Consider the following 23,020-nt stretch of genomic DNA (forward strand, 5'->3'; position numbering starts at 1 on the left):
CACCGTCTTTGAGTTCATCAGCAGGGTTTGTTTTTTGTAAACACAGCTGGGGTCTGGTACTTGGGTGGGCGGCACAAAAAAACTTGGAAGCCAAACGGGCGCACTAATTTCCCCATGATCGCTGGCATATGCGATGGGAGTCGCATTAAAAAAAAAAAAAAGTACTTTTAAGTGCATGCTTGTGTTGTGTGCTTTGTGTTTGTGTGGGTGTGTGTTTATCTGTGTGATGGCTGCGCTGGGGGGCAGAAAGACGGAGCGTGTGAGTGAGATAAGCGCAAACTGAACCTCTGATCTCCGTGCAGCTTCCTACTGAGGGAGAGGGAGGGAAAGTGAGGGGACATGCATGTTGAGTGTCTTCTTTTGTTGCTGTTTGTTTGACAACATGTGATCTAACAGCTGCAGAAAATTCTCTCCAGAGCCAGAGCTGCACTCCTTCTGCATGTTCTCTGTAGTATTACTCTGCAAACGAGTCTTAGTTGATGTACAGAAGGCTGCTTGATGTGTTTATCTCTGATATCTATCAACATTCTGCTGCTTTATTTGAAACTGTGCACATCCAAGCAAAACTTTAATTAATTTTATTATGTAAAACAAATGCAAGCTTTAAAGTCCGAAAATTGGAAGAAATGTGATAATGTATGCAAAATATAAAAGATATTGACAGTTGCAGAGGCGTGTCAACCAAGACAGCCCGGCTACATCCAGAGCCTTGAGGAACTCAGGGCGGATCTCATCCACCCTTTGAGCTGAGCCCTGCCGCCGCGGAGCTTTTTCACTGCCTCGGCTCCAGCACTGATTATGGACAGACACACCCCAGAGTACCCAAACTCAGCTTCTCTCATGGAAGATGTGTTGGTGGGATTAAGAAGACTCTCAAAGTATTCCTTCCACTGCCCAACGACATCACTGGTTGAGGTCAACAGCACACAAGCTCCACTACATACGGTGTTGGCAAAGTGCTGCTACACCCACCTCATCTTCTTGGGGGCCAATTGAGGGTCTCTATCCAAGGCCTCACTGAGCTTCCCCCACACCCAAGCTGCAGGCCGCTCGGCCAGCCCGATAGGACACCTTCTTCAGCTTGACGGCCTCCCTCACCTGGAATGTCCACCACTGGGGTTGAGGACGGCTGCTACGAGAGACACCAACAACTTCGCAGCCGCTGCGCAGGACATCCGCCTCGACAATAGTGGTGTGGAACATGGCCCACTTGGACTCAATGCTCCCCATCCTCAGCTGGGATGCAGTCGGAGCTCTGCTGGAGGTGTGAGTTGAAGATCTTTCCGACGGGTTCTTCTGCCAGGCGTTCCCCAGCAAACCCTCACTATGCGTTTGGGATCTTCCCTCACCATCTGCTCCAACTCACCACCAGGAGTAGTTAGATTCCAAAAAAGTGTACAGAAAAAAAAAAAGAAAAACAGGAAAACACTTGTGTGATTGCTGACTCAGCATATACACAACTGAATGATTAATTACTAAATCTGGCTCATTATCTCTAAATGCCATTGTTGAAAACAGAGCTGTTCTGCTGAGCAGAAGAGTCCTCTGACTGCTGCAGCGAGTTCAGCCCTTTATCTCTCCACTTACTGAGATTGGGCGAAGATTAAGAGAGCTTGGGAAGTTCTGTCACTGGCTCGCCTCAAGGTGAGTGACAAAATCACTTCAGCATCAGCATATTTCATTCTTTTTGTACCCAGTGCTTAGAGAGCCAGAGAGCCACTTTGTCCATAGATCAGAAGAGAGTTTTATTCAAATGAAAAACGGGGATATATCTTGACTGCTGGAACGTATGGTGGGTATAAACTCAGAACTTTTTTGTCCTTTCCTCTGTCCTCGTGGAAAATAGCTGTGAGTTGTTGCCTTGAGTTAAAGCAGACGTTTGCAACATCATCTTTCTGGATCTCTGTGGTGGTTATTAAAATGAAAAGAATATCAGATTTTTTACATTTATTTCAGAAAAGGTCAATTTAAGTTTCACTCAAACAGATCATGGAAATCTTTTGTGCTTGAATTAAAAAATAACTGCTTGATTTTTTAGCAGTTTTAAGCAATAACTATTGATTTTATGTCTTCATTTATTGCTAAGGAAACGAGAAAGGCACTATAAAATACCTTTTAAAATAGTCTTTATCTATTTCCAGAGAAACAGCCCTTTTCTTGCCATATCTCCTCATGAGCAAAGTAATGACAGAGGAAACAAGTTTTATATCAAACAAATAAAAAACAACAACAAAATAATTTATTATTCTCAATACTTGCCATCCAACCATGACAAAGTTATGCTACCAAATGTTCAGAGAACATTTTTTTAACAATAAAAAGTTCAAATTCATAAATGTTTTCTAGAAACAGTTGAATGCATTTCATATTAAACTGATTAAACTGAATTAATAATAATAATAATCAAAAAAGCCTACACCACAATGTGTCACCATTCACATGTTATGGAAGATATTTTCTAAAATAATGTTAGAAACTAATGTAAATGTATGTTAATATTTATATTTATTGGTGCATATGGAAAATGCTAAATTTACCTCAGTTCAGAAAGGCATTAATTATTTATTAGTGTTTATACGTTGCAGACGTTTGCTCGTTATAATTTAACGTGCCTGCAAGCTTTAACTCAAGCATCTTTTTAAATTTGTTTAACAAAGTCTCTACTATTATGCCCTCAGAAAAAAAATGCATTTCCAATTCTGATTTGATCCCTTGTGATCACAAGATTATTTGCAGCCCGACAACCAATTATACACATTTTTTTTTAAGAATTAACAGATGCACACTTTGAACTTGTGAAATAACATGATAGTAAGTGGTGCTTCTAACAAAGTGGAAGTCACCCAGCTCTGTTTCAAAAGTTTTTTTTTTCTAATATGTGAACATGAGGCAGACTTTGAAAGTTTATTTGTATATGCTGCAGATATGCTAACTGAATGAATGCATACATTAGGTGCAGAAAACACAAAAGCCTTGGGATGATTACTATGCGACGCTGTGAATAATTTTCCTTGAGTGAGCGTCACTACAGGAATGATTAATTTCAGGGTCACGGTTTAAGACAATGGGATGGAGACTGTTTTGTGTGTGTGTGTGTTGGTGTGTTTAGCCTTTTGACTGGAGTGTGGACCCCTACAGGACTGACAAGCTTTACGGCTGCTTCAGGTTTAACAGATGATGTGTGTGATGAAGAGTTTCTCAGGAATCCTCTACAGATTCAGTTAATTAGAGACATCCATCAAAGCTAAAGTAGACTAAAGAGGCTGCCCAAACAAAAATGTGTACACACATATATATATATATATATATATATATATATATATATATATATATATATATATATAGTGATTGTGGTAAGGATTAAGAATGACTGAGTATTGGACCATATATTTATCACCATTTATTTGGGTCTCTCAGATAAAAAAGCATAAGGGGAGCCATACAGTAGGTGCTAATCTAGATAAAGCCATTCAATCCAAGAGTAAAACTTTTCCCCTCAGGAAAGCAAAGACTCCAGTGTTTGTACTCCAACCTCTTCAGAAGTACACAGTGTTTTCTGTCATAACTTAATATTTTTGCAGCTGCCTGTTTAGGATACAAACAAATGCTTAAAACTTGCCTATGTATTATTCCAAAACGATTTTTCTTTAAATCCTCTGAAACTTTGGCTGATACATTGCACCAATAAATATGAATTTACCACTGCAAATTCAGCTCTAGAGAAATATGATTCATGAAAAGTAAGACTCTTCTAACCAGCCCCTTTTCTATTAATAAAAAAACACAACTTAACCTAGATTATTACATGCAAACATGGCACGCTGGTTTTTAGTAATTTTTCATCATATTTCATCTGACTAGAGGTCAAGCAAGAGAGGATTAGCACTCTTATAATCCATGCAGGTGGTGGTGTGGCCTTGAGCTGCTCAAGACCTCACTTTAGTATGCAGGCTGGCTGGTGGGAAGAACTGGAGCAAACTGCAGCTCTGGGGGGATTTTAAGCTAAATAAATAGACAAAATAAAAGAGCTACAATAAGAAAAGGTTTTATGGAGAAAGAGGTGATATAAGCTTTGTGATTGAACAGGGAAAGTGGGACTCGGAGAAGGAGAGGAAATGGAAAGTCACACTGAGTGTAAGTGTTGTGGCATTTTGTGGCGCTTCGGCTCTTAATTATCACGTCCCCCAGTGTGCTGTCTCTCTTCCCAGCTCCCCCACTTTCTTCATCTCTTTTTCAATTTTCTAATTGCATGGTTTTAATTAAAGCCACACAGCAATGACAGTGGGTCTATTAAAAAGCCAAGAAATGGGCACAGATAGCAAAAAGGCTGCATTTTTTTGGGTACTGGTGAGGGCAGTGGTGTGGTTTTGGCGGTGCTGAATTGCTGATTTTTTTTTTCTTTTTGTAATTTTGTATTCGCTATGAAGTCACTTTTTGTGGTGAAAAACAAACTGTATCTCCTCTGCAGAAAAAGTGATATGAAATCTCTTATAATTGTGATCCTATATGGTAATGTAATTTTATGTAATGACAAATTTATACTGTTTTTGTATTAACATGGGTCATATATTTATTTTAGAAACAATCCTGGAGAGCTGTGATATAATGCACATCTCTTGTTTTAACTTGTAATGTATTTATTTTCTCGATTTCATTAGAGTAAACCACATCTGGCTGTGTGTTTTTTGTGTTTAATGATCTTCTTCATGAATTTGAATGTCCTTCCCTCTAACGGTCCAGTTACTGATGTACTATAGACTCTCTGTCCCTTGGCTTATCTCATTTTCTTAATGATGCACCATTCTCCTGAACCCATCTTTTAATTATACATCAGCATTTTAGTTAAAGGCTTTTGGAGTTTTACCTGTTTTTGTACAAAAGACCAGCCAGCTGAACTGATCCTGAACATATTTACTGATTGTAGATTTGTTTTGCAATGAGACAATTACAGTAGTATCTCTTTTTCTGATGTTCTTTTCAAATAAGTCGTTCTACTTAGATGAGATTTAGCCTATTGGTGATGCTGATACTAATTTAACCCAAAGCTGAAGAAAATTACACACAAGTCTAAAACTCTTACCTTGCAAAAAAAGTGCTTAATCCTACAAAAGTTTTAAATGTAATTTCTTACTTAAGCTCATGTTTGTAATCCACAGGATAGATATAGAAACTCAGTTTTTTTAGATGATGTTATAAACTGACGTATGAAACATTTGAAATGTTGACTTTTGTAACTAATAAAAAGGAGAAGTTGACATAGTCGTTCCAAGTATTTTGGATTATGATGCGTATATAATCAAACTACATAGATTTTAACTCACATGAAATTTGTGCCAAATGCAGAAATCCAACAGATTCTAAACACCAAAGCAACAGCAATCTTGTTTGGTTTTTAAATTTGTTTAAATGTCAGCTGGCTCTCAAATGACACTAAAATAGAACCACTGACATAAATAATGGACTTCCATTGTCCAAAACTGAAGCCAAAGCGTATGTTTTTGGGTGCTGCCATGTTGTATTTTTGATGACACTTTGTCTCATATTTTTAGAGCTTTAAATGATTTATTAAGATGCACAATTTTAGAGGCCAGTCTGTAATTAACTTTAAAATTTTCTTCATTGAATTTCTCATCATTTTGTTTTGTGTTTGTTAAACCGATTCATATTAGGTAGTAAAATATATATAATATAGGAAGAGGAGGTTTATTTGTTGGAGGCAGAAAGGATTTAGGCAGCAGCACTTAATCAGGAGAGACACATTGCAAAGTGTAGCGAAGATAAAATGGGAATGGGGTGGGAAAAGCTAAATATGCTGACTGAATCAATTTTTGGTTTAAATAAATTAAAGGAAAAATTTTCCTAAAAAGCTAAATTCAGTAACAAACAAACACACATGGCAACGATGGACATAAGAAGATATAGATTTTAATATCTTTATAAACAATATTGTGCTGTTGTTTTTTTGATGATAACTTACTGAACAGGTAAATCATGACAATGAAACAGATGAAAAGGCATACAGTAGAACAAGAACATGGAGGGGTGAGGAACTGTGCTTTAACAAACAGAGGGTTCTAAAAATATAATATGAATAGTAAACAAATCAACAAAAAAATCATAAACGGAAATACTCCTCTTGACAAAAGGAGCAGAAAACCCTGTTATCATCATTGATGTCACTGATATTGTTTTGTCATATTAATACAGTAAATGATTAATATCAGCACTGCAAGATGTCCCCTTGTCTCCATTGTTACATTGATACAAACACCATCAACTCAGTACATACTTTGAGGGAGGCACGAAAGCTCCAGAAGAACAGCAAGATGTCTTGTAATTTCCTACAAGTCTGCATTTTACCGCATCTCCTTTAGGACTCCTGAAGCGATTGTCTTCTTCTTGGATCCACAGACAACCATGCCAGTTCAGGAAGAGGCAGAATTCTGCTCGATCCCAGGTGGCCTCGCTCCATTCAAATTGTTCTTCGATCGATTATTGATCAGAAAAGTTTTTTTTAGGTAAGCACACATTTTTAAGAGTCTTGTATGCCTTTGAAATTAAGTATTTAAGGAGAAAAAAAAAACATGTTTCTCACATTCTCAGTGAGGATGAGGGAGGGATGTCCTCCCTGAGGAGGAAGCAGTTCAGCACAACCTCACCGTGAAGCTGAGAAATCCCCATATGACCCTTGACCTCTAAGGCTCCTGTCAGCCCTGCAACAGGGATGTATGTATAGGTCCATCCTGTGTCTGAGAAAAAACTCAAATGAACAACATCTGACACAAGATATAGACAGACTCCTCGTTATTCACAGCTTGATTCCCCAAAGACTTAAAGCAGATGAAAATAGCAAATGGCAATCGTCGTCATCTCGAAACAATTAGCAGCTTAATCTTCAGTTGCAAAGGGGAGAACTTATGTAAATGAAGATGGAAGAGGAAAATTAATATGTAGGCAGAAATAAAGAGAGTTACAACATCATATACTGTGTGGTTTAATGGAGGTTATATTTATGGCCATAAAAAATAGTGGCAACAGATTTTTACTCTGAAGTAAATCCCTCTGTTTTATATTACTTGACTTGAATTTGCTGGCATACTTATCCTTCACTTCTTTGCTCTTAACAAACGTTAGAACTCAAAATGCATTTAGAAGAAAACATGAGACTTGCGCTGGAGGCTTCACAAGTTCATCAACTTCCATTAATACCATTATGCATACATTTACAAATTCTCAACTCAAAAAAATCACTTCAAGATTTTTTAGAAACGAGCAGCCGAAGATGTTGGCCATCGTCTCTCACATTTCCAATTCTTTTCTTTAAATTTTGGTTTTCTGAGCTCCAGCTGCGTTAACAAGACGTTATCAAAAATATAGGACACCAAGATGTATGACGATGAAATCATACAGGCATTGGCAGTGAAAGCTTAGTTTGCGTTCACCTTCTACCCTATTCAGTCTCTCTTATTTTTGTGCTCTGAATCTTTCGCTTGTAGATGATTGATGCTTTGATATCTGTTTCAGTTTGAACCATAAATCCCCCCACAAGAACATTTACACATATAATCACTCTCACACACATACATAAAAGACACAGGCCTTGCAGTGCAGGAGCAGGAGAAGGTCTGAGGGCTGTGCTTTTTTTCTGATTAGCATTCGTTAAACCCTCTGAAGGTCAACGGAGAATGTAGTCAATATTTGTCAATATCAAGGCCACAAAGAGGGCTTGCACTTGTAGCAAAGACTTAGATAAGGGTGCCTTATTGTTGGCTTGCTGAACCCCACTAGGGGGGCGAACAGTGGTCCGAGGAGAGCACTTGTGCTTTCTCTGTGTGACTGTGCCATCTGGGGATGTGTGGTCATGTTTACCTCCCTCTGAGAAGTCTGGGGAGGAGTCATCCTTGTCTGCCATGACCTCCTTTGAATGGTGAACCTCATTGTCATCCTTCTTCTTGCCCGCTCTGTTACGAGGCTTTGTGCAGTTTTTCGCAGGCCCAGGCCTTGAGGGATGCATGATGTGGGTCTGCCCTCCAGAGCCAATCGGCACTCCTCGATTCATTGATGGATTCACTGTGCCTGATAAATTATTTGTCTGAGCTCTGGACTCAGAAACAGTTGGTGAACAGCTGGAGAAGTCCTCCTTGCGCAGCTGTTTAAGGTCTTTCCCAATCATATTAATTGGGGCCTGGCAATCCACTGACGACGTTGAGCCTCGGAAACGTTTCAACCACTCCCACAAAGACAGGGCCTTGCAGTCACATGACCAGGGGTTGTCATTCAGGCGTAGGTATTCTAAAGAAGGCAGAGTGTCCAGACACTGTCCAGACAGCTCTACGAGGGTGTTGTTGAACAAGTAGAGGGTAGTGAGACGTTTCAGGTCGTGGAAGGCTAAACGATCAACCCATTCTATCTGGTTTTTGTGTAAAAGCAAACGATCCAAGGCTCGAAGGCCCCTGAAAGTGTTCTGGTTTAGGCTCCACAGATGGTTTCCATGCAGGAACAGGTGGCTCAGGTTGTGGAGATCCATAAATGTGTCATCCTGGAGGTACTTCAGATGGTTATCCTGAAGAGATACATACAACATGTATTGTTAGCATTTTCTTAAATTAATGCACTTAATAATTTTTAACTTACCTTTTGACAACATGCCACAAATACATTTTAGTGAATCAGCACCATCCACATGTGTTAGGTCTCAGCTACTGTTAGAACTACAATTTTGTTCAAAAGTTTTAAATCAACCCCTGTTTTTTGCACACTTTTTGTGCCTGAATGAACCATAGTTCAGAGTTAAGAGGCGGGCTAAGTGAAAACAGCCAAAGAAAATCTTTGAAAATGTCAAAATGTCTGCAGAAACACATATCAAGACCACTTTAAAGTCTGGCTCTTTGGAAACAATCTATAAAACAATGAGGGGTCACTCAAGAGGGTTTTACTGTACTGCAGACATGGCAGATAAAAAACGAAACAAAACATTGAATACATACAAAACACCCTCATAGGGGAAGATGAAAAAAATGCTTCATAGGTGATTTTTTTACTTGTCCCCTGAACTGTGACACACACTAATGTTCTATAAGAACTCACTGAAGACAAAAATTAACGCAGACAGTGCACTTTATTGTTCAAAAGATTTCACGGCTTAATCTGAAAAACTGAATAAACCAGCTAGTTAAACTGTAAGAAAAGAGTGAATGTAAAAAAACAGGGAAAGAAAAAATTACAAACTAGCCTTTAACTTGTAAATATGAATTTTCCACTGCCTTCAACTCCAGCTGTTTCATAAGGACCTTGTTGATTGTTTCTGAGTAATTACTGCAGAAAAACACTGGAGCTATCAGCATCAAATATCGCTTCGGTTGGTGCATCAGAGCACAGATGCCAAAGGACACCTTGAACCATATCTCTAAGATGTACCATGCTTTGATATAACAGCCGTTTGGCATACTGGGACCATTAATGAAATGAATGGTTAAGTTCTTCCAGTCATCATTTGAGTCTTTAGCAAGAACGTGTTTTTTGAGTTCTTTTCATGTTTAACTTTTAAACAGAAAACAGTCTGAGACTTCTCTCAACAGCATCATGGTCTCTCTCTGTGCTCCAAAGCAACCACTGTGTCAGTGATTAATCATTAGTAAAATATTTAAGAGGAACGCTGCACCCTACTACGTGTTGTTGGGTTACAGCTACAGGATTTATTAACTCCATGTTAGCAACAGAAGCCAAGCTGCTACACCTACTTTTAAAATTTCCTGAAAACACATGAACAAACACAAAGGTCTGAGTCAGAGTTTAGGAACAGAGGCTCATCCAGGGCAGGCACAACTAACTCTGGACCTGGACTCACAAACCTGGGAACAAATGGACCTAAATAATTATTTTCAGGTCACATTTAAACTTAAAAAGCAGTTGTTATATCTTGTCTCAAGTCAGAGATATTTACAAAATATACTGTCACATATTATTAGGTAATTATTTCATTAGAACAGAATTTTTGTTCAAGCTCAGGTCAGAGTTACATTTTGAAATTGTGTTAGGGATGCACCAATACCACGATTGGGTACTGGTCTAGTATTGTGTTTGTGTACTCATACTCATACTCATAAAAGTGTCTCAGTACCACAGTACCTGATTCGGCAGCATGATGTGCATCTGTCAATTGAGCAGTCATGGGGCAGAGGAGAAGCAATGTCATCCATGTGGAAGTACTTGTAGTTTTTTTTTTTTTTAAGTTTGCTGTCCTGATCTGCACTCTTTACCAGTTGGTGGTGGTAATGCATCATAAAAGTGTTTACTAAAGGCCAATAAACACCACCAGAAGGAAAAAGAAGAAACTATGTGGAGGTATTTCAAAGTAAACAATAGTCACAAAAGTAAAGCAGACTACAATGGGACGGAACCTAATAATTCCAAAACAAGCAATTTGATAAAACATCTGAAAACTAACACAATACTGCATTCAATGAGTTTGCTAAGAGCCCTGGGAATATACAGATCTGAGCACAAGCTTCCCCACAATCTAACCACTCACCAAAGGGCCTTTGTGGAAAACACTATTGCTGTCCTGGCTTCGTTTGAGAAGTTATCATGAATAGTGAGCCCCTCTAATTTTTAAACACATTAAAATTAAATTAAAAGTAATTTTAATAAGTGTAATGGCATTTATTAGTACTCGTATTGGTACACAGTATTGGCAAGTTGTATATGTAAATACTTGTGCTTATATTTGGTTTGAAAATATATGGTATTGGTGCATCCCTAGTTGTACAAACTATAATCTATTTATTTTTTTGAGCAAAATATAATAAACTGTGAAGAAAATATACCTGCAAGTATAGGTACTGTAGATTTCTGAGGCCTTGAAAGATGTTATTTGGAAGTGAGGTGAGACCACAGTGGTACAGGTGAAGGGCGTTGAGCCGTGTCAGACCATGAAAAGTGTCTTCATCCAGAGAGCGCAGGTGGCGGTTGTCTCCCAGGTCCAGCTCCTCGAGCAACTTGAAGCCATGGAAGGTCGATGGCTCTATGTAGGTGATGTTGTTGGAGTAGATCCAGATGATGACGGTGTTGGGGCTGAAGCGGCCCCGTTGTAAGCGATGGATCTTGTTGTTCTGTAGGAAGATGCGTTCGCTGTCAGGAGGAATGCCTTTGGGGATCGACAGGAAGTTGTGGGCTTGGCAGGAGACGGTGCTGGGTGCGGAGTAGCAGATGCAGTCATGAGGGCAGGACCAGGAAAGCTTGAGCCCACAGAGAACCAGCAGGAACTCGAGCCCAGAGCCTGCAGACATGTCACACACAAACACCAAGGTTGAGAAAGATAAAGGCTGAGCAAACGTATAATAATAACATCACATTTATGATTTACATTTAGAAAACTTCTTTGTGTAAGAGTGTTGAATTACTTAAAACATTGTTTTCTTCAGCAATGCAAACGTGTTAAAATGCTGTTTGGAGGAAGGTTTAACCTATTGACATTCTAATAATAATTATTCAACTACTTTACAGGTGAGAATGCTGATAATCATTAATTTGCAGGTGTTGGAAAGAAGTAAAAATAACTTGGTGATGCAACAAGAAAAGCAAAGAGAACTACTAAATCAATAACATTTATCTCTATGGCTTTAAATATCTGTATCTCACTGGAAATAAATGAGTTAATTGACAAGAGTTTTCACTCTGAACCCTGAACTGCAGAAGTCTGTTGTTTGAGTCTTTCTCAAGGATCAGATAAAGGACTATTTTCTCAGTTTAAAGTTTTGTTTTGTTTTGTTTTTGTGTTGCGCTGACGCGGTCTGGTTATTGTTTTCAACTCGTGGCACAGACACTGGCACACATACATACAGGCCCTTTTTGGTCACATTTTACAGACTGAATTCCATGCATGCGTTTAAGCCAGCAGAGACAAAAACAAAAACAGTTGTTCCACAGAGTCAAAAGATGACTCGCTGATTTGGATTGGATTTTTTTTTGCTGCGCCACTCCTATCTCATTCGACACATATGCAGCTTTTTCAGAAATTACCCTTTCCAATACTCTGCCACCTTCAGAGGGAGACTGTGTGATGTGGAGTCCAATTCTCTTCCTGAGTCTGCTGGCAAATTCTATCAAAAGAGTTTAGGCTGCGATCAGTCAGTTTGCTTTGTTAAATGGGGTGTGGAATGCTTGTTTAAACTTGCAGTCAACTTCTCTGAGGCACTTTCTGATCAGTGACATGATTCCCCAGATCCTCAAGATGGGGGATGCGACTCCTCTACAGTCTCATCAAGTTGAGCACAACTCACAGCCTGTGATGACAGTTTCCATCTGACAAACCCTGGGCTGTCTTATACTCAATTTATTATTCACCGCATCATGGAAGCTGGATTCACTGTCGCCAATCGATATGCCTCTGTTGCCTTTAAACCCACCAAATAATCCCAGGTCTTTTACTGTGGAAATTCAGGAGCAGACCCTTCCCCCAAGAGACAGTCCTATTTGTCTGAATGTATTTTCTTGCCAAAGTGCAGCTAAGCGGTGACATTCAGCGTCTGACTCCACTGACCTTTAGCAGTAATTCTCTGTGTCTCATTGCAGAGCTGGAGCATGGAGCTGCGTGTCACCTGAACAGGAGTGTGCTCTCTTGGGCACGGATCTAATCCTATTTGTTAAGCTCTGCCACTGGGCAACAATGGAAATGCCTGCAACCTCCTAAACCAGAAATGCGCTCAATAAATGAGGTTATTCTTCATGGTTGAACGCTGTCAAAAGGTTGAGTAAGAGTGTGTTCCTATGCACTGGTGTTTTGTGTAGGTGAAAATGTTGCATTGGAAATCATGTCACAGTCAGAGAAAACCCTAAATTTAGTTTTTGTATTTTACTGTCACATCCTGCATTAGAACATGAATTCCTTTGAATGTTCCAGGATTTGTTCAGTTTTCTAACCCCTTCAAGGCCAAACAAGAAAGCTGTTTTACTTTATCGCTCTGTGGATGATTTATTTCTTTTTTTTTTAAACATTTCTTCCTTAGTTGCCATTTCCATGAAGATGTATCAAGCATGGCACCCGCTGACTGAGTAAATTGGTGAAAATATTTTGCATTACTCCTGGGAAATAAAGTTTGCTTTATTTATCAGCCAAATAAGACAAGACACGGTACATTTTCCAGCCGCTCTGTGAGGAAAATTTGCATTAAGCAGCATCCACCTGGTACTTGAGATGCAGCATCCTAATTGTTCATTTTTGCAACGGTTTGCATTTTATTGGACTGCTGACCCTCATGGAGGAAGGATTTTACAGAGCAGCTCAAAAGAATAAAACAAACATAAGCTGTCATTTTGCTTTTTTGTTTGTTCTGAGATGAGATGACTTATTTCAATCACCTGTCATGGCAGGAATTTATCCAAGAAAAACGATCTTTTCACTCTACAAATTATTTTCAAAGCATTAAACTTTTTTTTTTCTATTAAACCCTTCCCTCATGCGTGTCTTCAATGGAATTAGGTAGCAGATCTCCATCGGAAAAATGATCTGAGCAGGTGAAAGACAGAAAATGATAAGCTTGCTACACTGCGGAGGAATGAGAATGTAGATGCTGCTGAGATAGTGAGACAATTTAAATCAGTGATCTGCTAATCGTGTTAGACACATAAAGAGACACCTCCTCACCGCTCAATCGCCTCCGCTTGCAAGAGCAAAGCATTCCATTTTTTACTCTGGCATAATTGTACCTCTAAAATAAAATTATATAAAAAAATGCAAATGCCACACCAAACCAATGTCTATAAAACTGACAGATTTTTAACTATTTTTGTGTTGGCCAAGGTTGATCAGGTGTGGCAGCCATCTTGAATTGAGTTGACTTTAATCATTGTAACTATACATCCAATAATTCCTGTCTGAAAAGTTCACTAAAATCTGTCCAGTGGTCCATGGGATAATTTGCTGACATACAAACAAATAAACACGCACAGATACAAGCAGTTACATAATTGCCCACTTTTCATGGAGACAGGTGATAAAAATCTGTCAGAAAAAGCACATTAATATCAAGTAAGAAATAATGTGTTCTTTTATGCCTTCCGTTTGAAGAAAAAAAATGTAACTTCCATCCCTGATGAGGTTTTACAAAACATGAATATATGATGAGGAAGCTCTTTCTACAAGCTGACTGTGAGGCAAGGGAGCACCAAAACACCCTCTTCCTTGTTTACAGCCACACTCAGAGCTTGTGTACTTTTTTTTGCAGCTGGCATCACATTCCTTCTCCACTGACTTCAGTACCTGACAGCTCACCGTTTCAACCTTCCATGTGATTTCACCACTGAACACAGATGTAAACATAAATGCTCGCGCACATCCACACAACAAAACATCACACACGTGTACCACAGGTGGGCTCTGAGCTGTAGGCAGTCTAAAGCTTGAAAACATGCGACAGACTTGGATTTAGATGACAGTGTGACAACTCAGAAAAGCTAATTGATGCTTGTTTACGAAGCTTTGAATAGTGAGATTGGTTTTCAGGACAGAAGGGAAAAAAAAGATTTATGTGGGAAGGCTGTCCCTAAATAAAAATGTAAAAATATAATGCTTGTCATAATGGCATTGTAAGCTCACACAATAAGTCATTCAGCTCAGATTGTATTGTATAAATAGCATTGGAGTCAACCAAGCATCTATATGCCAAATGCCTATTGGAATTTGGCAGAATATAGGAGAGGCTCTGAAAGAGAGATAATATGATTTTGGAAAGGAAAACATGCAGCTATTTATGGTAGGAGTCCGGCCTGTGTATTTCACGTCACAAATCTTTCAGCTCCGAGTCTCTCCCCATGAAGTTTTAATTCTTCCCACTGATTACTGATGACAGAAGATACAGATAGCTCTTTACAGGGAGAATAATGTTTGACCCAGTAACCCTATCATCGCTAAGTTTCCATTCTTCTTGTGGGTGGGCGTAGAAAAGAAAACAGATAAATAAATGAATAAAGCAGAACAGCCCGGCCCCCCTGACAGACAATGAGAAGTGAGTGTGTAGAATATCAATGAAACATAGTTCATACTAGATTTGCCCTCATGAATAACACATCTCTGCTAATAGGAGAGAAATGGTGTGTCTGTAAAGCCGCGTGACTCTGCCCATCATTAGACTGGACAAACTCAATTTCCTGTGTCTCTCCAAAGACCGTGATAAGCTGCTATCAGTGGCTGACTCCAAATAATGTCCTCATTCCCTCCTCTAAAACAATGTTTACTACAAAAATCATAGACCAAAAAACGACACAACATTGTACAAGATAGTTGATTAAATGGGTACAACTCTGTGTGAAAAAATAGATTCTTTTTATTTATTTACCTATAGAACTGTGGTTAGTGACAGCATCTTAAGTACTGTCTTTTGGAGATGAATGTCATAATGCAGTACATACATGTGACCAAACTAACTGATTTAAGCTGCAAAAGGTCTGACAATAAAAAAACCCATCAAAGGTTTCACTGGGTCTTCAGCCACATCCAAGGACATTATCTGAAATGTGTATTTTTTGTCTTTGGACTGTTTTTTTATTCCAATGCTCAAAGTTGGACAATTCCAGAATTAACAAAAAAAGGTACAAATGTTCATTTATTGAGGAATTTATTTAAAGCAACAAAGAGTTAAAACCAAGTATTTTAATTAAATTTAAAGGTCTAAAATGTTTTTTTTTTTTTTTAACATGCTAAAGCCAAACCCCATTCACTACCTACCAGTGACTTTTATTGACTGCAGCTGGGAGCTTCTCTGTGCAAACATTAAATGGGTTTGTTTGACAAAGCTCATTGCACTGATAAACACAAAGAGACTATGAAAACACACACATACACTCTAGTGCACACACGACAAGAAGCTCAGTGGAAATCTGAGAAAGCAGATTAAAGATTTATGCAAGTCAGGACTGTCTCCGGGAGTCATTTCCAAACAACTTCAGTTTCCAAGGTGCAGCTTCTTTTCAAGTGTAGTCAGTATTTCACAGTCTAGATGACGGTTTGAACTGTTACTTTCAGCTGATAGAAAAGTTTGTTTGAATCGTTAGGAATAAACCATAATGTACTGGAAAATGCTGGAAGCCCAGTGGTACCATCAACAATTAAGATAATTTTAGATTGTCACAAACTGAGAGACTACTTCTTTATGGGTACAAGCTTATAGAGGAAGGTTTTAAGAGTTAGACAAGAAAAAGATTGAGTCATAAATCACAATGACCAAGTGAAATATGAAATAAAAATGTGGCATCCAACTCATAATGTGTAATGTCAAACTTTTATCAAGAAAACTGAAATCTGGACACAACTGAAAGGCAGTTTGGTCAGATTTGAGTTGTTTTATAGCAGCAATCCATTATGTTCTTGGCTCTACTCTGATTAGCTTTACTTCATCAATCTGGACAGAACGAAGCTATATCGGCAATACTCATTTAAATATCTATCTATGACAGGCAAGATATTTAATATTCACAACCTTTCCACAGAACCCCACTTCAGAATATCCAGACTAAACTTTTAAAGTTGGGATACTGACCTTACCCCCCCAAAAATACAAAAAGAACGGCCAAGTAAAGTCGTCAAATACTCAACCAAAGATTTCCCCAGCGCTCGATGGCTTCCACACCCTTGTGGTCAGGCAGCTAATTTGCTTAGAGAGATTTTAACTAAATATTTGATGGACTGTATTTGCAAGCCTTTATTTATAATTTTACCTTGTTGATTGATTTCAGCGCAACAACGGTGAATTATACTGTAAGGATATTCCTAATATAATTAATTTAAAAGCCTCGAAAGAATCAAACATTACTACCAAGGCTATTAAAACAACAATAACTCAGCGTCTACAGAATAAACTGCAAGTTTACATCAATCCATTTTCTTTTTTTTTAAATTTGTTTATATAAGTCTTGATTTCACAGAATGCTAAACAATGGGATGAATAGAACATCAGCTCCTGACATTTCAAGTTTGGGTCAGTGGCCACGTATTTATTTTAATTAGCAAGGATGGAACAAAAGCAACAGTGGTGTTTATTCTGCGAGGCTAAAGGAACAGCAACAACTGCACAAGAAATAATCACTCCATCTGATTCTCATTAGCATTTTTAACATTTTTCTGTTGACTTGTTATGTTTTTGTTGTTATGTTCTGACTGTGCAGAGAAGCCACAGATGAACACCTCTGCCAACAGCTGTGACCAACAACAAGAGCCTGAGAATATTTGTTTTAAATGATTTATTTTCTCTGTTTTTACAGTTGCTAGGAGAATGGTATATTGTCTCATTTGCCATTCCCCAGTACCAGTGCAGGCAATACTGCCTCCACACAAAGCCATAGTGTTCTTCTTGTGACTGAATGGAAAATAGGCAAAAAAACGTGAGGATAATGACATCTTTCAGAAATGTGGCATAAAAAAATCATAATACATAATTTGTATTACTGTGATATACCTCTGGTGTGAAGGTATCAGAAACAGTGAATGTGTATTGTTTATACTAAACAGCAAAACATTTTTTAACCCCCGCCACTGAAAGGCGAAAGGTGGGCGATAATGTGTTTGTGTGTCTGTTAGCAAAATACTTCATGAACCACTGAACAAATTTTAATGAAACTTGCATGAAGTGTTGACTAGATCTACATCTACAACAGATTAACTTTTGAATTACACCCAATTCAAGATGGGTGCCACAGCCAGCTGAACGTAAAACACAGAAATATAAATATAATTCTATCAGTTTTACAGATGCGGAGCTAGAATGTGGTAGTAACACATATTCTGATTGATCTTTGTCTAAAATTTTGCCATTAACTATTTGGAGTCAACTCTGTGTGTCTGTTAGCAAAATATGTCATGAACCACTGAACAAATTTTGATGCAACTTTTACTTTCCAAAAGGTAATAGCTGAGAGTCATTCATAACACATATCCTGAGTGTGGCATATTGTGGCGTTGCATGAGATTGTGCATAACGTTCTTTTCAAGGTTTGACCAAAACAGCTACAATTTTGTCATTTTTTATCATAAGCATCATTTTAGTGTAAAACTCTGGCATGAAAGGCGGCGGGTGATATGCATTCCTTCAAGAAAAGGCAGGCCTTTAATTCTTACTCTTATTACAAGGGTTTTCTTGATGCATCCGTGTGATTTTGGTTTTCCTTTAATTAGTGATTTTTTTAAAAGGGTAATTTCCATTCAAATTGCCTAATTTTTTATCTTCTCTCCTCAGTTCTGAGAGAGATCAGTCAGCTTTTTTCACTTGTTCGCACAATCTTTTTAACACTTGAGACGATCTAAAAACTGAGAAGCACGTGCTCAATTCCAGGCCATCAGTTTTTTGTTTTTCTTTTGAGTTTCTGTTTGCTTGCTCTTTTCCATGTTTCATATCTGCGACTTTTGTCATCTGTATCGGCACAGCATGTCCTGTGAAACTGAAAACTGTCAACACCCTCACAGTGTCATCACTTCCAGGACATTTATTAAAATTTAATCACTCTGTCACAGTAAATAGTCAGGAGGATCCAAACACAGGATGAAGCAGGCAGGAGGTCAGTGCAGACTTTGAGAAAACTTTTTTTTTTTTTTTTTTTTAAAAAAAAAAAAAAAAAAAAAAAAAAAAAAAAAAAAAGGAAAAACCAGCAGGGAGTCTTGAAACAGAAAACTAAACAGATGTGGAGCTGGATGGAGTCAGAGACCCCAGGCACTCGTGAAGAATACAAAACAAAGAACTGAGAAAAGCAAGACATAAACACAGTGGAGGGTGATTAACAGAGTGACCGCAGGTGAGCTAATAACATAACGGGAATAAGCTGAGCCAAAATTAGGGAAACTAATGACAACTAAAGAATATAACTGGCAAAAATTAATCAAAGCTAAATAAAGGAATCAAAAACTAGACCTTAATTTGAGTATATAAAAGTTAAGGCAAAGAAAAAAAAGATTATAAGTATAATGAAAACAAAAGACCATGAGTCACTGTTCTGTCAGCCAGGCAGCTTTTTCAACGGAGAGAAAAGCTTCAGGTTTCTGATTATCTTTGCAAGGAACAATAAAAGTAAAGAAAGAAAGTGGAATTCATTTAGATAGCAGGCTGGGATAGACAATGCTAAGTGATTTGAAAAAAATAAAAAATAAAATGTGGGCTCACCGGTTTGTATATGAAGTGAATGTTACATGACTGGGAAAAATAAGCTGATCAAAAAGAGGCAACAAGGTAAAGTGACTGTCTCAGAAAAGAAATGTTCGCAATCGTTCTTTGAAAGGGCAAGGTGATGCTAATTTAAAACTTATCTAAAAATATGCATCCCCTCACTCCTCAAACCCTGTCCAAACAGGCAGTCAGCAGGTACCAAGCTCTTGTAAAGCAGCTGCTGAGCACCACGAAAATTAAAAGCAATCAATGCCTACAGAGCAGAAGGTCACAAGAATGGTGTGAAATGTTCGGCAGTAACTGTTTATTCAGTTCCTAATGAAATGAAATTAAAGTTTACAAAAAAGGTGGAGGTCAGGTTTTGATCCGAAAATACTTGCTACAAAAAAAAGCAAGTTTAAAGCCACAATAACCTTTTTGTTTTTACAATAATCAAACAAATCAGTTCTGTTAAAAGGGAGTCATTCCTCTTCATCATTTCTTGCTGCCCTGGGCATACTGAGGAAGGGGAATTGCATCAAAATAAAGATTTGACACATTGCCTCCCAGTCTGGGGGCCTTTCTGGGTGGAATTTTCTCCCACTGACCAAAATGCATGTTAGGTTCACTGGTAACTCTAAATTGTCCCTAGGTGTGAGACTGAATGGCTGTTTGTCTCGCTTGTCTCTGCGTGGCCCTGTGATGGACCTGTGACCTGTCCAGGGTGTCCTCCGCCTCTGCATAGTGACTGCTGATGATAGGCACCAGCTCTCCGCGACACAGAAAGAAGAAGCAGGTAAAAAAAATTAATGGATGAATGAAGATTTAATACAATCTGCTGGTTTCCCTAGATGGACAACTTTGTCCTAATTGTCATTTTGTAACAAACTGACTTTCATTGTAGTGCAATTGGACTGAACTGATTGTGTGTAATCACAGTGAATCTGGTTCCAATTTGGACTGAAATGGTTGCATCTAATTTGATATAATTTGGAGTTACTTTGTTGTGTAGTGCCCTTAGAAGGCTTTTGTTGCAAAATGGCTCTATATGCATAAGCCGAATTGAATTATATTTGAAGAAAACACAACAGGAAACATCACAGGTCAAAAGATTCTTAGTTAGCTAGAAAAAGTGTTTACAAGATGCCACCCATGTTAAAAAGGTAATTTCTATAGTTCACTGAGTCCAGATGTTTGCTTTTCCCATTTTTAATGATTTGGACCTTTGAAACAGTTATTTTCAAGTACTTTTAGAGCCTGTATTTATTTAAGAGTGCTAATTCCTTTGTACACAGCTACAATTCTGGATTAAAAAAAGAAGTATGTTTCACATTACTGGTATTGACAACCTGATATGATCTAAATTATGTTTCTTTTGCAGTGCAGTGTTGGGTCAGGTAATCTACTTAGATTTGGAATAAACAAAATGGCAGAATAAGATAGAAAGAATGAAACAAGAAAGAAAGAAAAGTAAAAGTTAAAAGAGCCAGGTATGATGTTCGTGACAAAAGTGTTTCCCGGGTTTCCAAATCAGACAGCCTAAAAATAACTCTTACAAACATTATATGGATCAAGAACAGAATAAAGGATGGGAATTGGAGTGTTCAAGAAAATCAAGTTTGTTTAATTTATAGATAGTATGAAGGTTGCTGGATGGTTGATGGCTTGTACAATTCACATATGCCTGTTTCCAACATTTTAATGAAACTACTTTAGTGCTAATTCTGCTTGCATTCAGAGGCACATCTGCACCTGCTGTTGCTTTTTTCTTTTATGCCTTTGGAGCATTCTGTTTTTTCACCAACGCTATTCACTATTCAAGCACATCCAGACCCCCCCACACACACACCCACACACACACACACATACACTTTTGCATACATCATGCACACAGACCATTTGAGCACATATGTACACAGGAACATCTGCCAGATCACCACTGGTGGGAGCAGCACTATCAGCCACCAAGTACATTCATTTATCATGACAGCACAAAGCCAAATGATTCAAATATATTGCACTCCCTGTGGCGATATTGCACTGCAGTGGCAGAACTAAACTAAAGTAATGGGTCTGCCAAAACTATATAAATCATCCGAAGTGTATCCATATGTAGTTTATATACCACAGTCCAATGAAAGTGATACAGAACATTTATAATGCAATTCCTATTGGTGGAGAGGCTAATAATTATCTTTCATATTGATGTTTAGGAGATTCAACTCAAAGTCTTTACACTCTGTTTGACACTACAGATAAATGTTTGATTCAAGTGTCACCTCACAGGCCAGTCGGGAAAAAAAATCCATCTCCTCACCACACTGTATGAGGAAATTCCATGTACAAAATTACTTTTGAATGAGAGGGCAATTACACGTGGATCAAATGAGAATACAGAGGTTTAAAAGCCCTCATAAGATCACTATAACAAGAGTCTCTATGAATCACACTTTTTGACCATTCTGCCAAAAAGCAATTTGCTTTGAGTGACACAAATAGCAGCCAAGGAGCATTACCCCTGGAAGTCAATACTGCGGTGAAAGCTTTCATCGTGTGAATGTGAGTCAATCAGCACACAAGATGTTTGTCTAACAGCAATCTAATTAGCTTTAATTTCACTATGTAGATGTAAAGGTGCTTAAAGGAGGCAAACTACTAAAAATTCTAATTCAAAGTGACTCAAAAACTGAATTAATGATAAACATTAAGCCAAAGCACAGTTTGGGTAAAACGTCTTGATTATATTAGCACATTATTGAAAGAATAGACACATGAATACTCCGGTCTTCCTTAGGGTATTCACAAATGGGTCGAGGGACATACATGTGCAGCACATGCTCAGTTAATCAGGGGTGGCCGAGTGCAAAATCAGCATTTAAGCCTTTGAGTATTATTTGGCTTGGGAATTTGAATGAACACTTAGTGAAGTGATGTTTGGCTATAGCTAGCCTTTTGGAGGGAAAATGCTTTTTACATCTTGCTAATATGGAGCACAGGTACAGTCACCCTATAACCAGAAGTTGCACAAACAATGCTGAGCTCCCTTTTTGTCACGCTAATGCAATTTTAACTCACTGAAAACCAAAATCTTAAGAAAAACGGTGGCCAGAGTGAAGATATATAAGTTTTACGAGACTTTTGTTTTGTCACTTCAGATGCTGCATCCACAGCTACATAATTAAATGTTACAATATATGGTGATTGTTTGCATGGCAGAGAGGGGAGAAGGGTAAAGAATAGTCTCAGCGTCTTTGAAAGTGAAACCTTTTACATGCTTGCACATAAATGTACCCACCCTATCAAAGGACATAAGTGTCGGAATGCATTAAGCTGGCTACAGCTGTGTAATAGTCTAACACAAAGCCAGTTAATTTTGGACAGTATAGCTCTGTAATTGGTGAGACAACTTTGTGATTGAACTATTTGTTGTTGAAAATGGCAAGAGAGTTTTTCCTACAGCATTTCAGAGAGCCCACACATTGAGGGGAAAACTGTAACGATATCGCCTGTCACTTCTGTCAGAAAACATACACATGGAACAATTTAACAGATGAGGAGAGATTATGCGTGACCGTGAATGCCTCTGGATTGTGAATTGATGCCACAAAAGGACATACAATTTGGATTCTTTGTATACTGTGGTTATTTTTCACGACGATCTTTGCTCATACCTGCTGTTTTGTGTTTCTGCATAGCTTCTTTTCACTTCTAGGTGGAGAGGAGTTTTTTCTTTACGAGTTAAAAAAATGAAAGCGTTGTCACTTCCAAGAGAAAAATAGTTTAAAACTTAAAAAAATTACCTCTGTAAGTACGAACTAAGCCTAACAGTAGAACCATTAATCTGTCATCTCTTTGCCAAAAAAGACATTAAAGTCAACGTTTTAAAAGAAAAA

At 38.2% G+C, this 23,020-nt stretch overlaps 1 protein-coding gene across 2 annotated transcripts in view; it reads right to left on the reverse strand.

The window, feature by feature from the left end:
• Positions 1–5,913: 5,913 nt before the first annotated feature.
• Positions 5,914–23,020, reverse strand: part of rtn4rl1b (reticulon 4 receptor-like 1b) — a 149,969-nt gene continuing 132,862 nt past the window's right edge. For both annotated transcript variants that reach the window (XM_037974544.1, XM_017433794.3), the window contains 2 exons: positions 10,827–11,278; positions 5,914–8,563 (listed from right to left, as the gene is read on the reverse strand). In XM_037974544.1, coding sequence (XP_037830472.1) covers positions 7,676–8,563; positions 10,827–11,278 — 1,340 coding nt within the window. In that variant the 3' untranslated portion in view covers positions 5,914–7,675. The remainder of the gene's footprint in view (positions 8,564–10,826; positions 11,279–23,020) is intronic.

The sequence above is a fragment of the Kryptolebias marmoratus genome, linkage group LG2 (genome assembly GCF_001649575.2).
Source record: "Kryptolebias marmoratus isolate JLee-2015 linkage group LG2, ASM164957v2, whole genome shotgun sequence".
Lineage (NCBI taxonomy): Eukaryota > Metazoa > Chordata > Actinopteri > Cyprinodontiformes > Rivulidae > Kryptolebias > Kryptolebias marmoratus.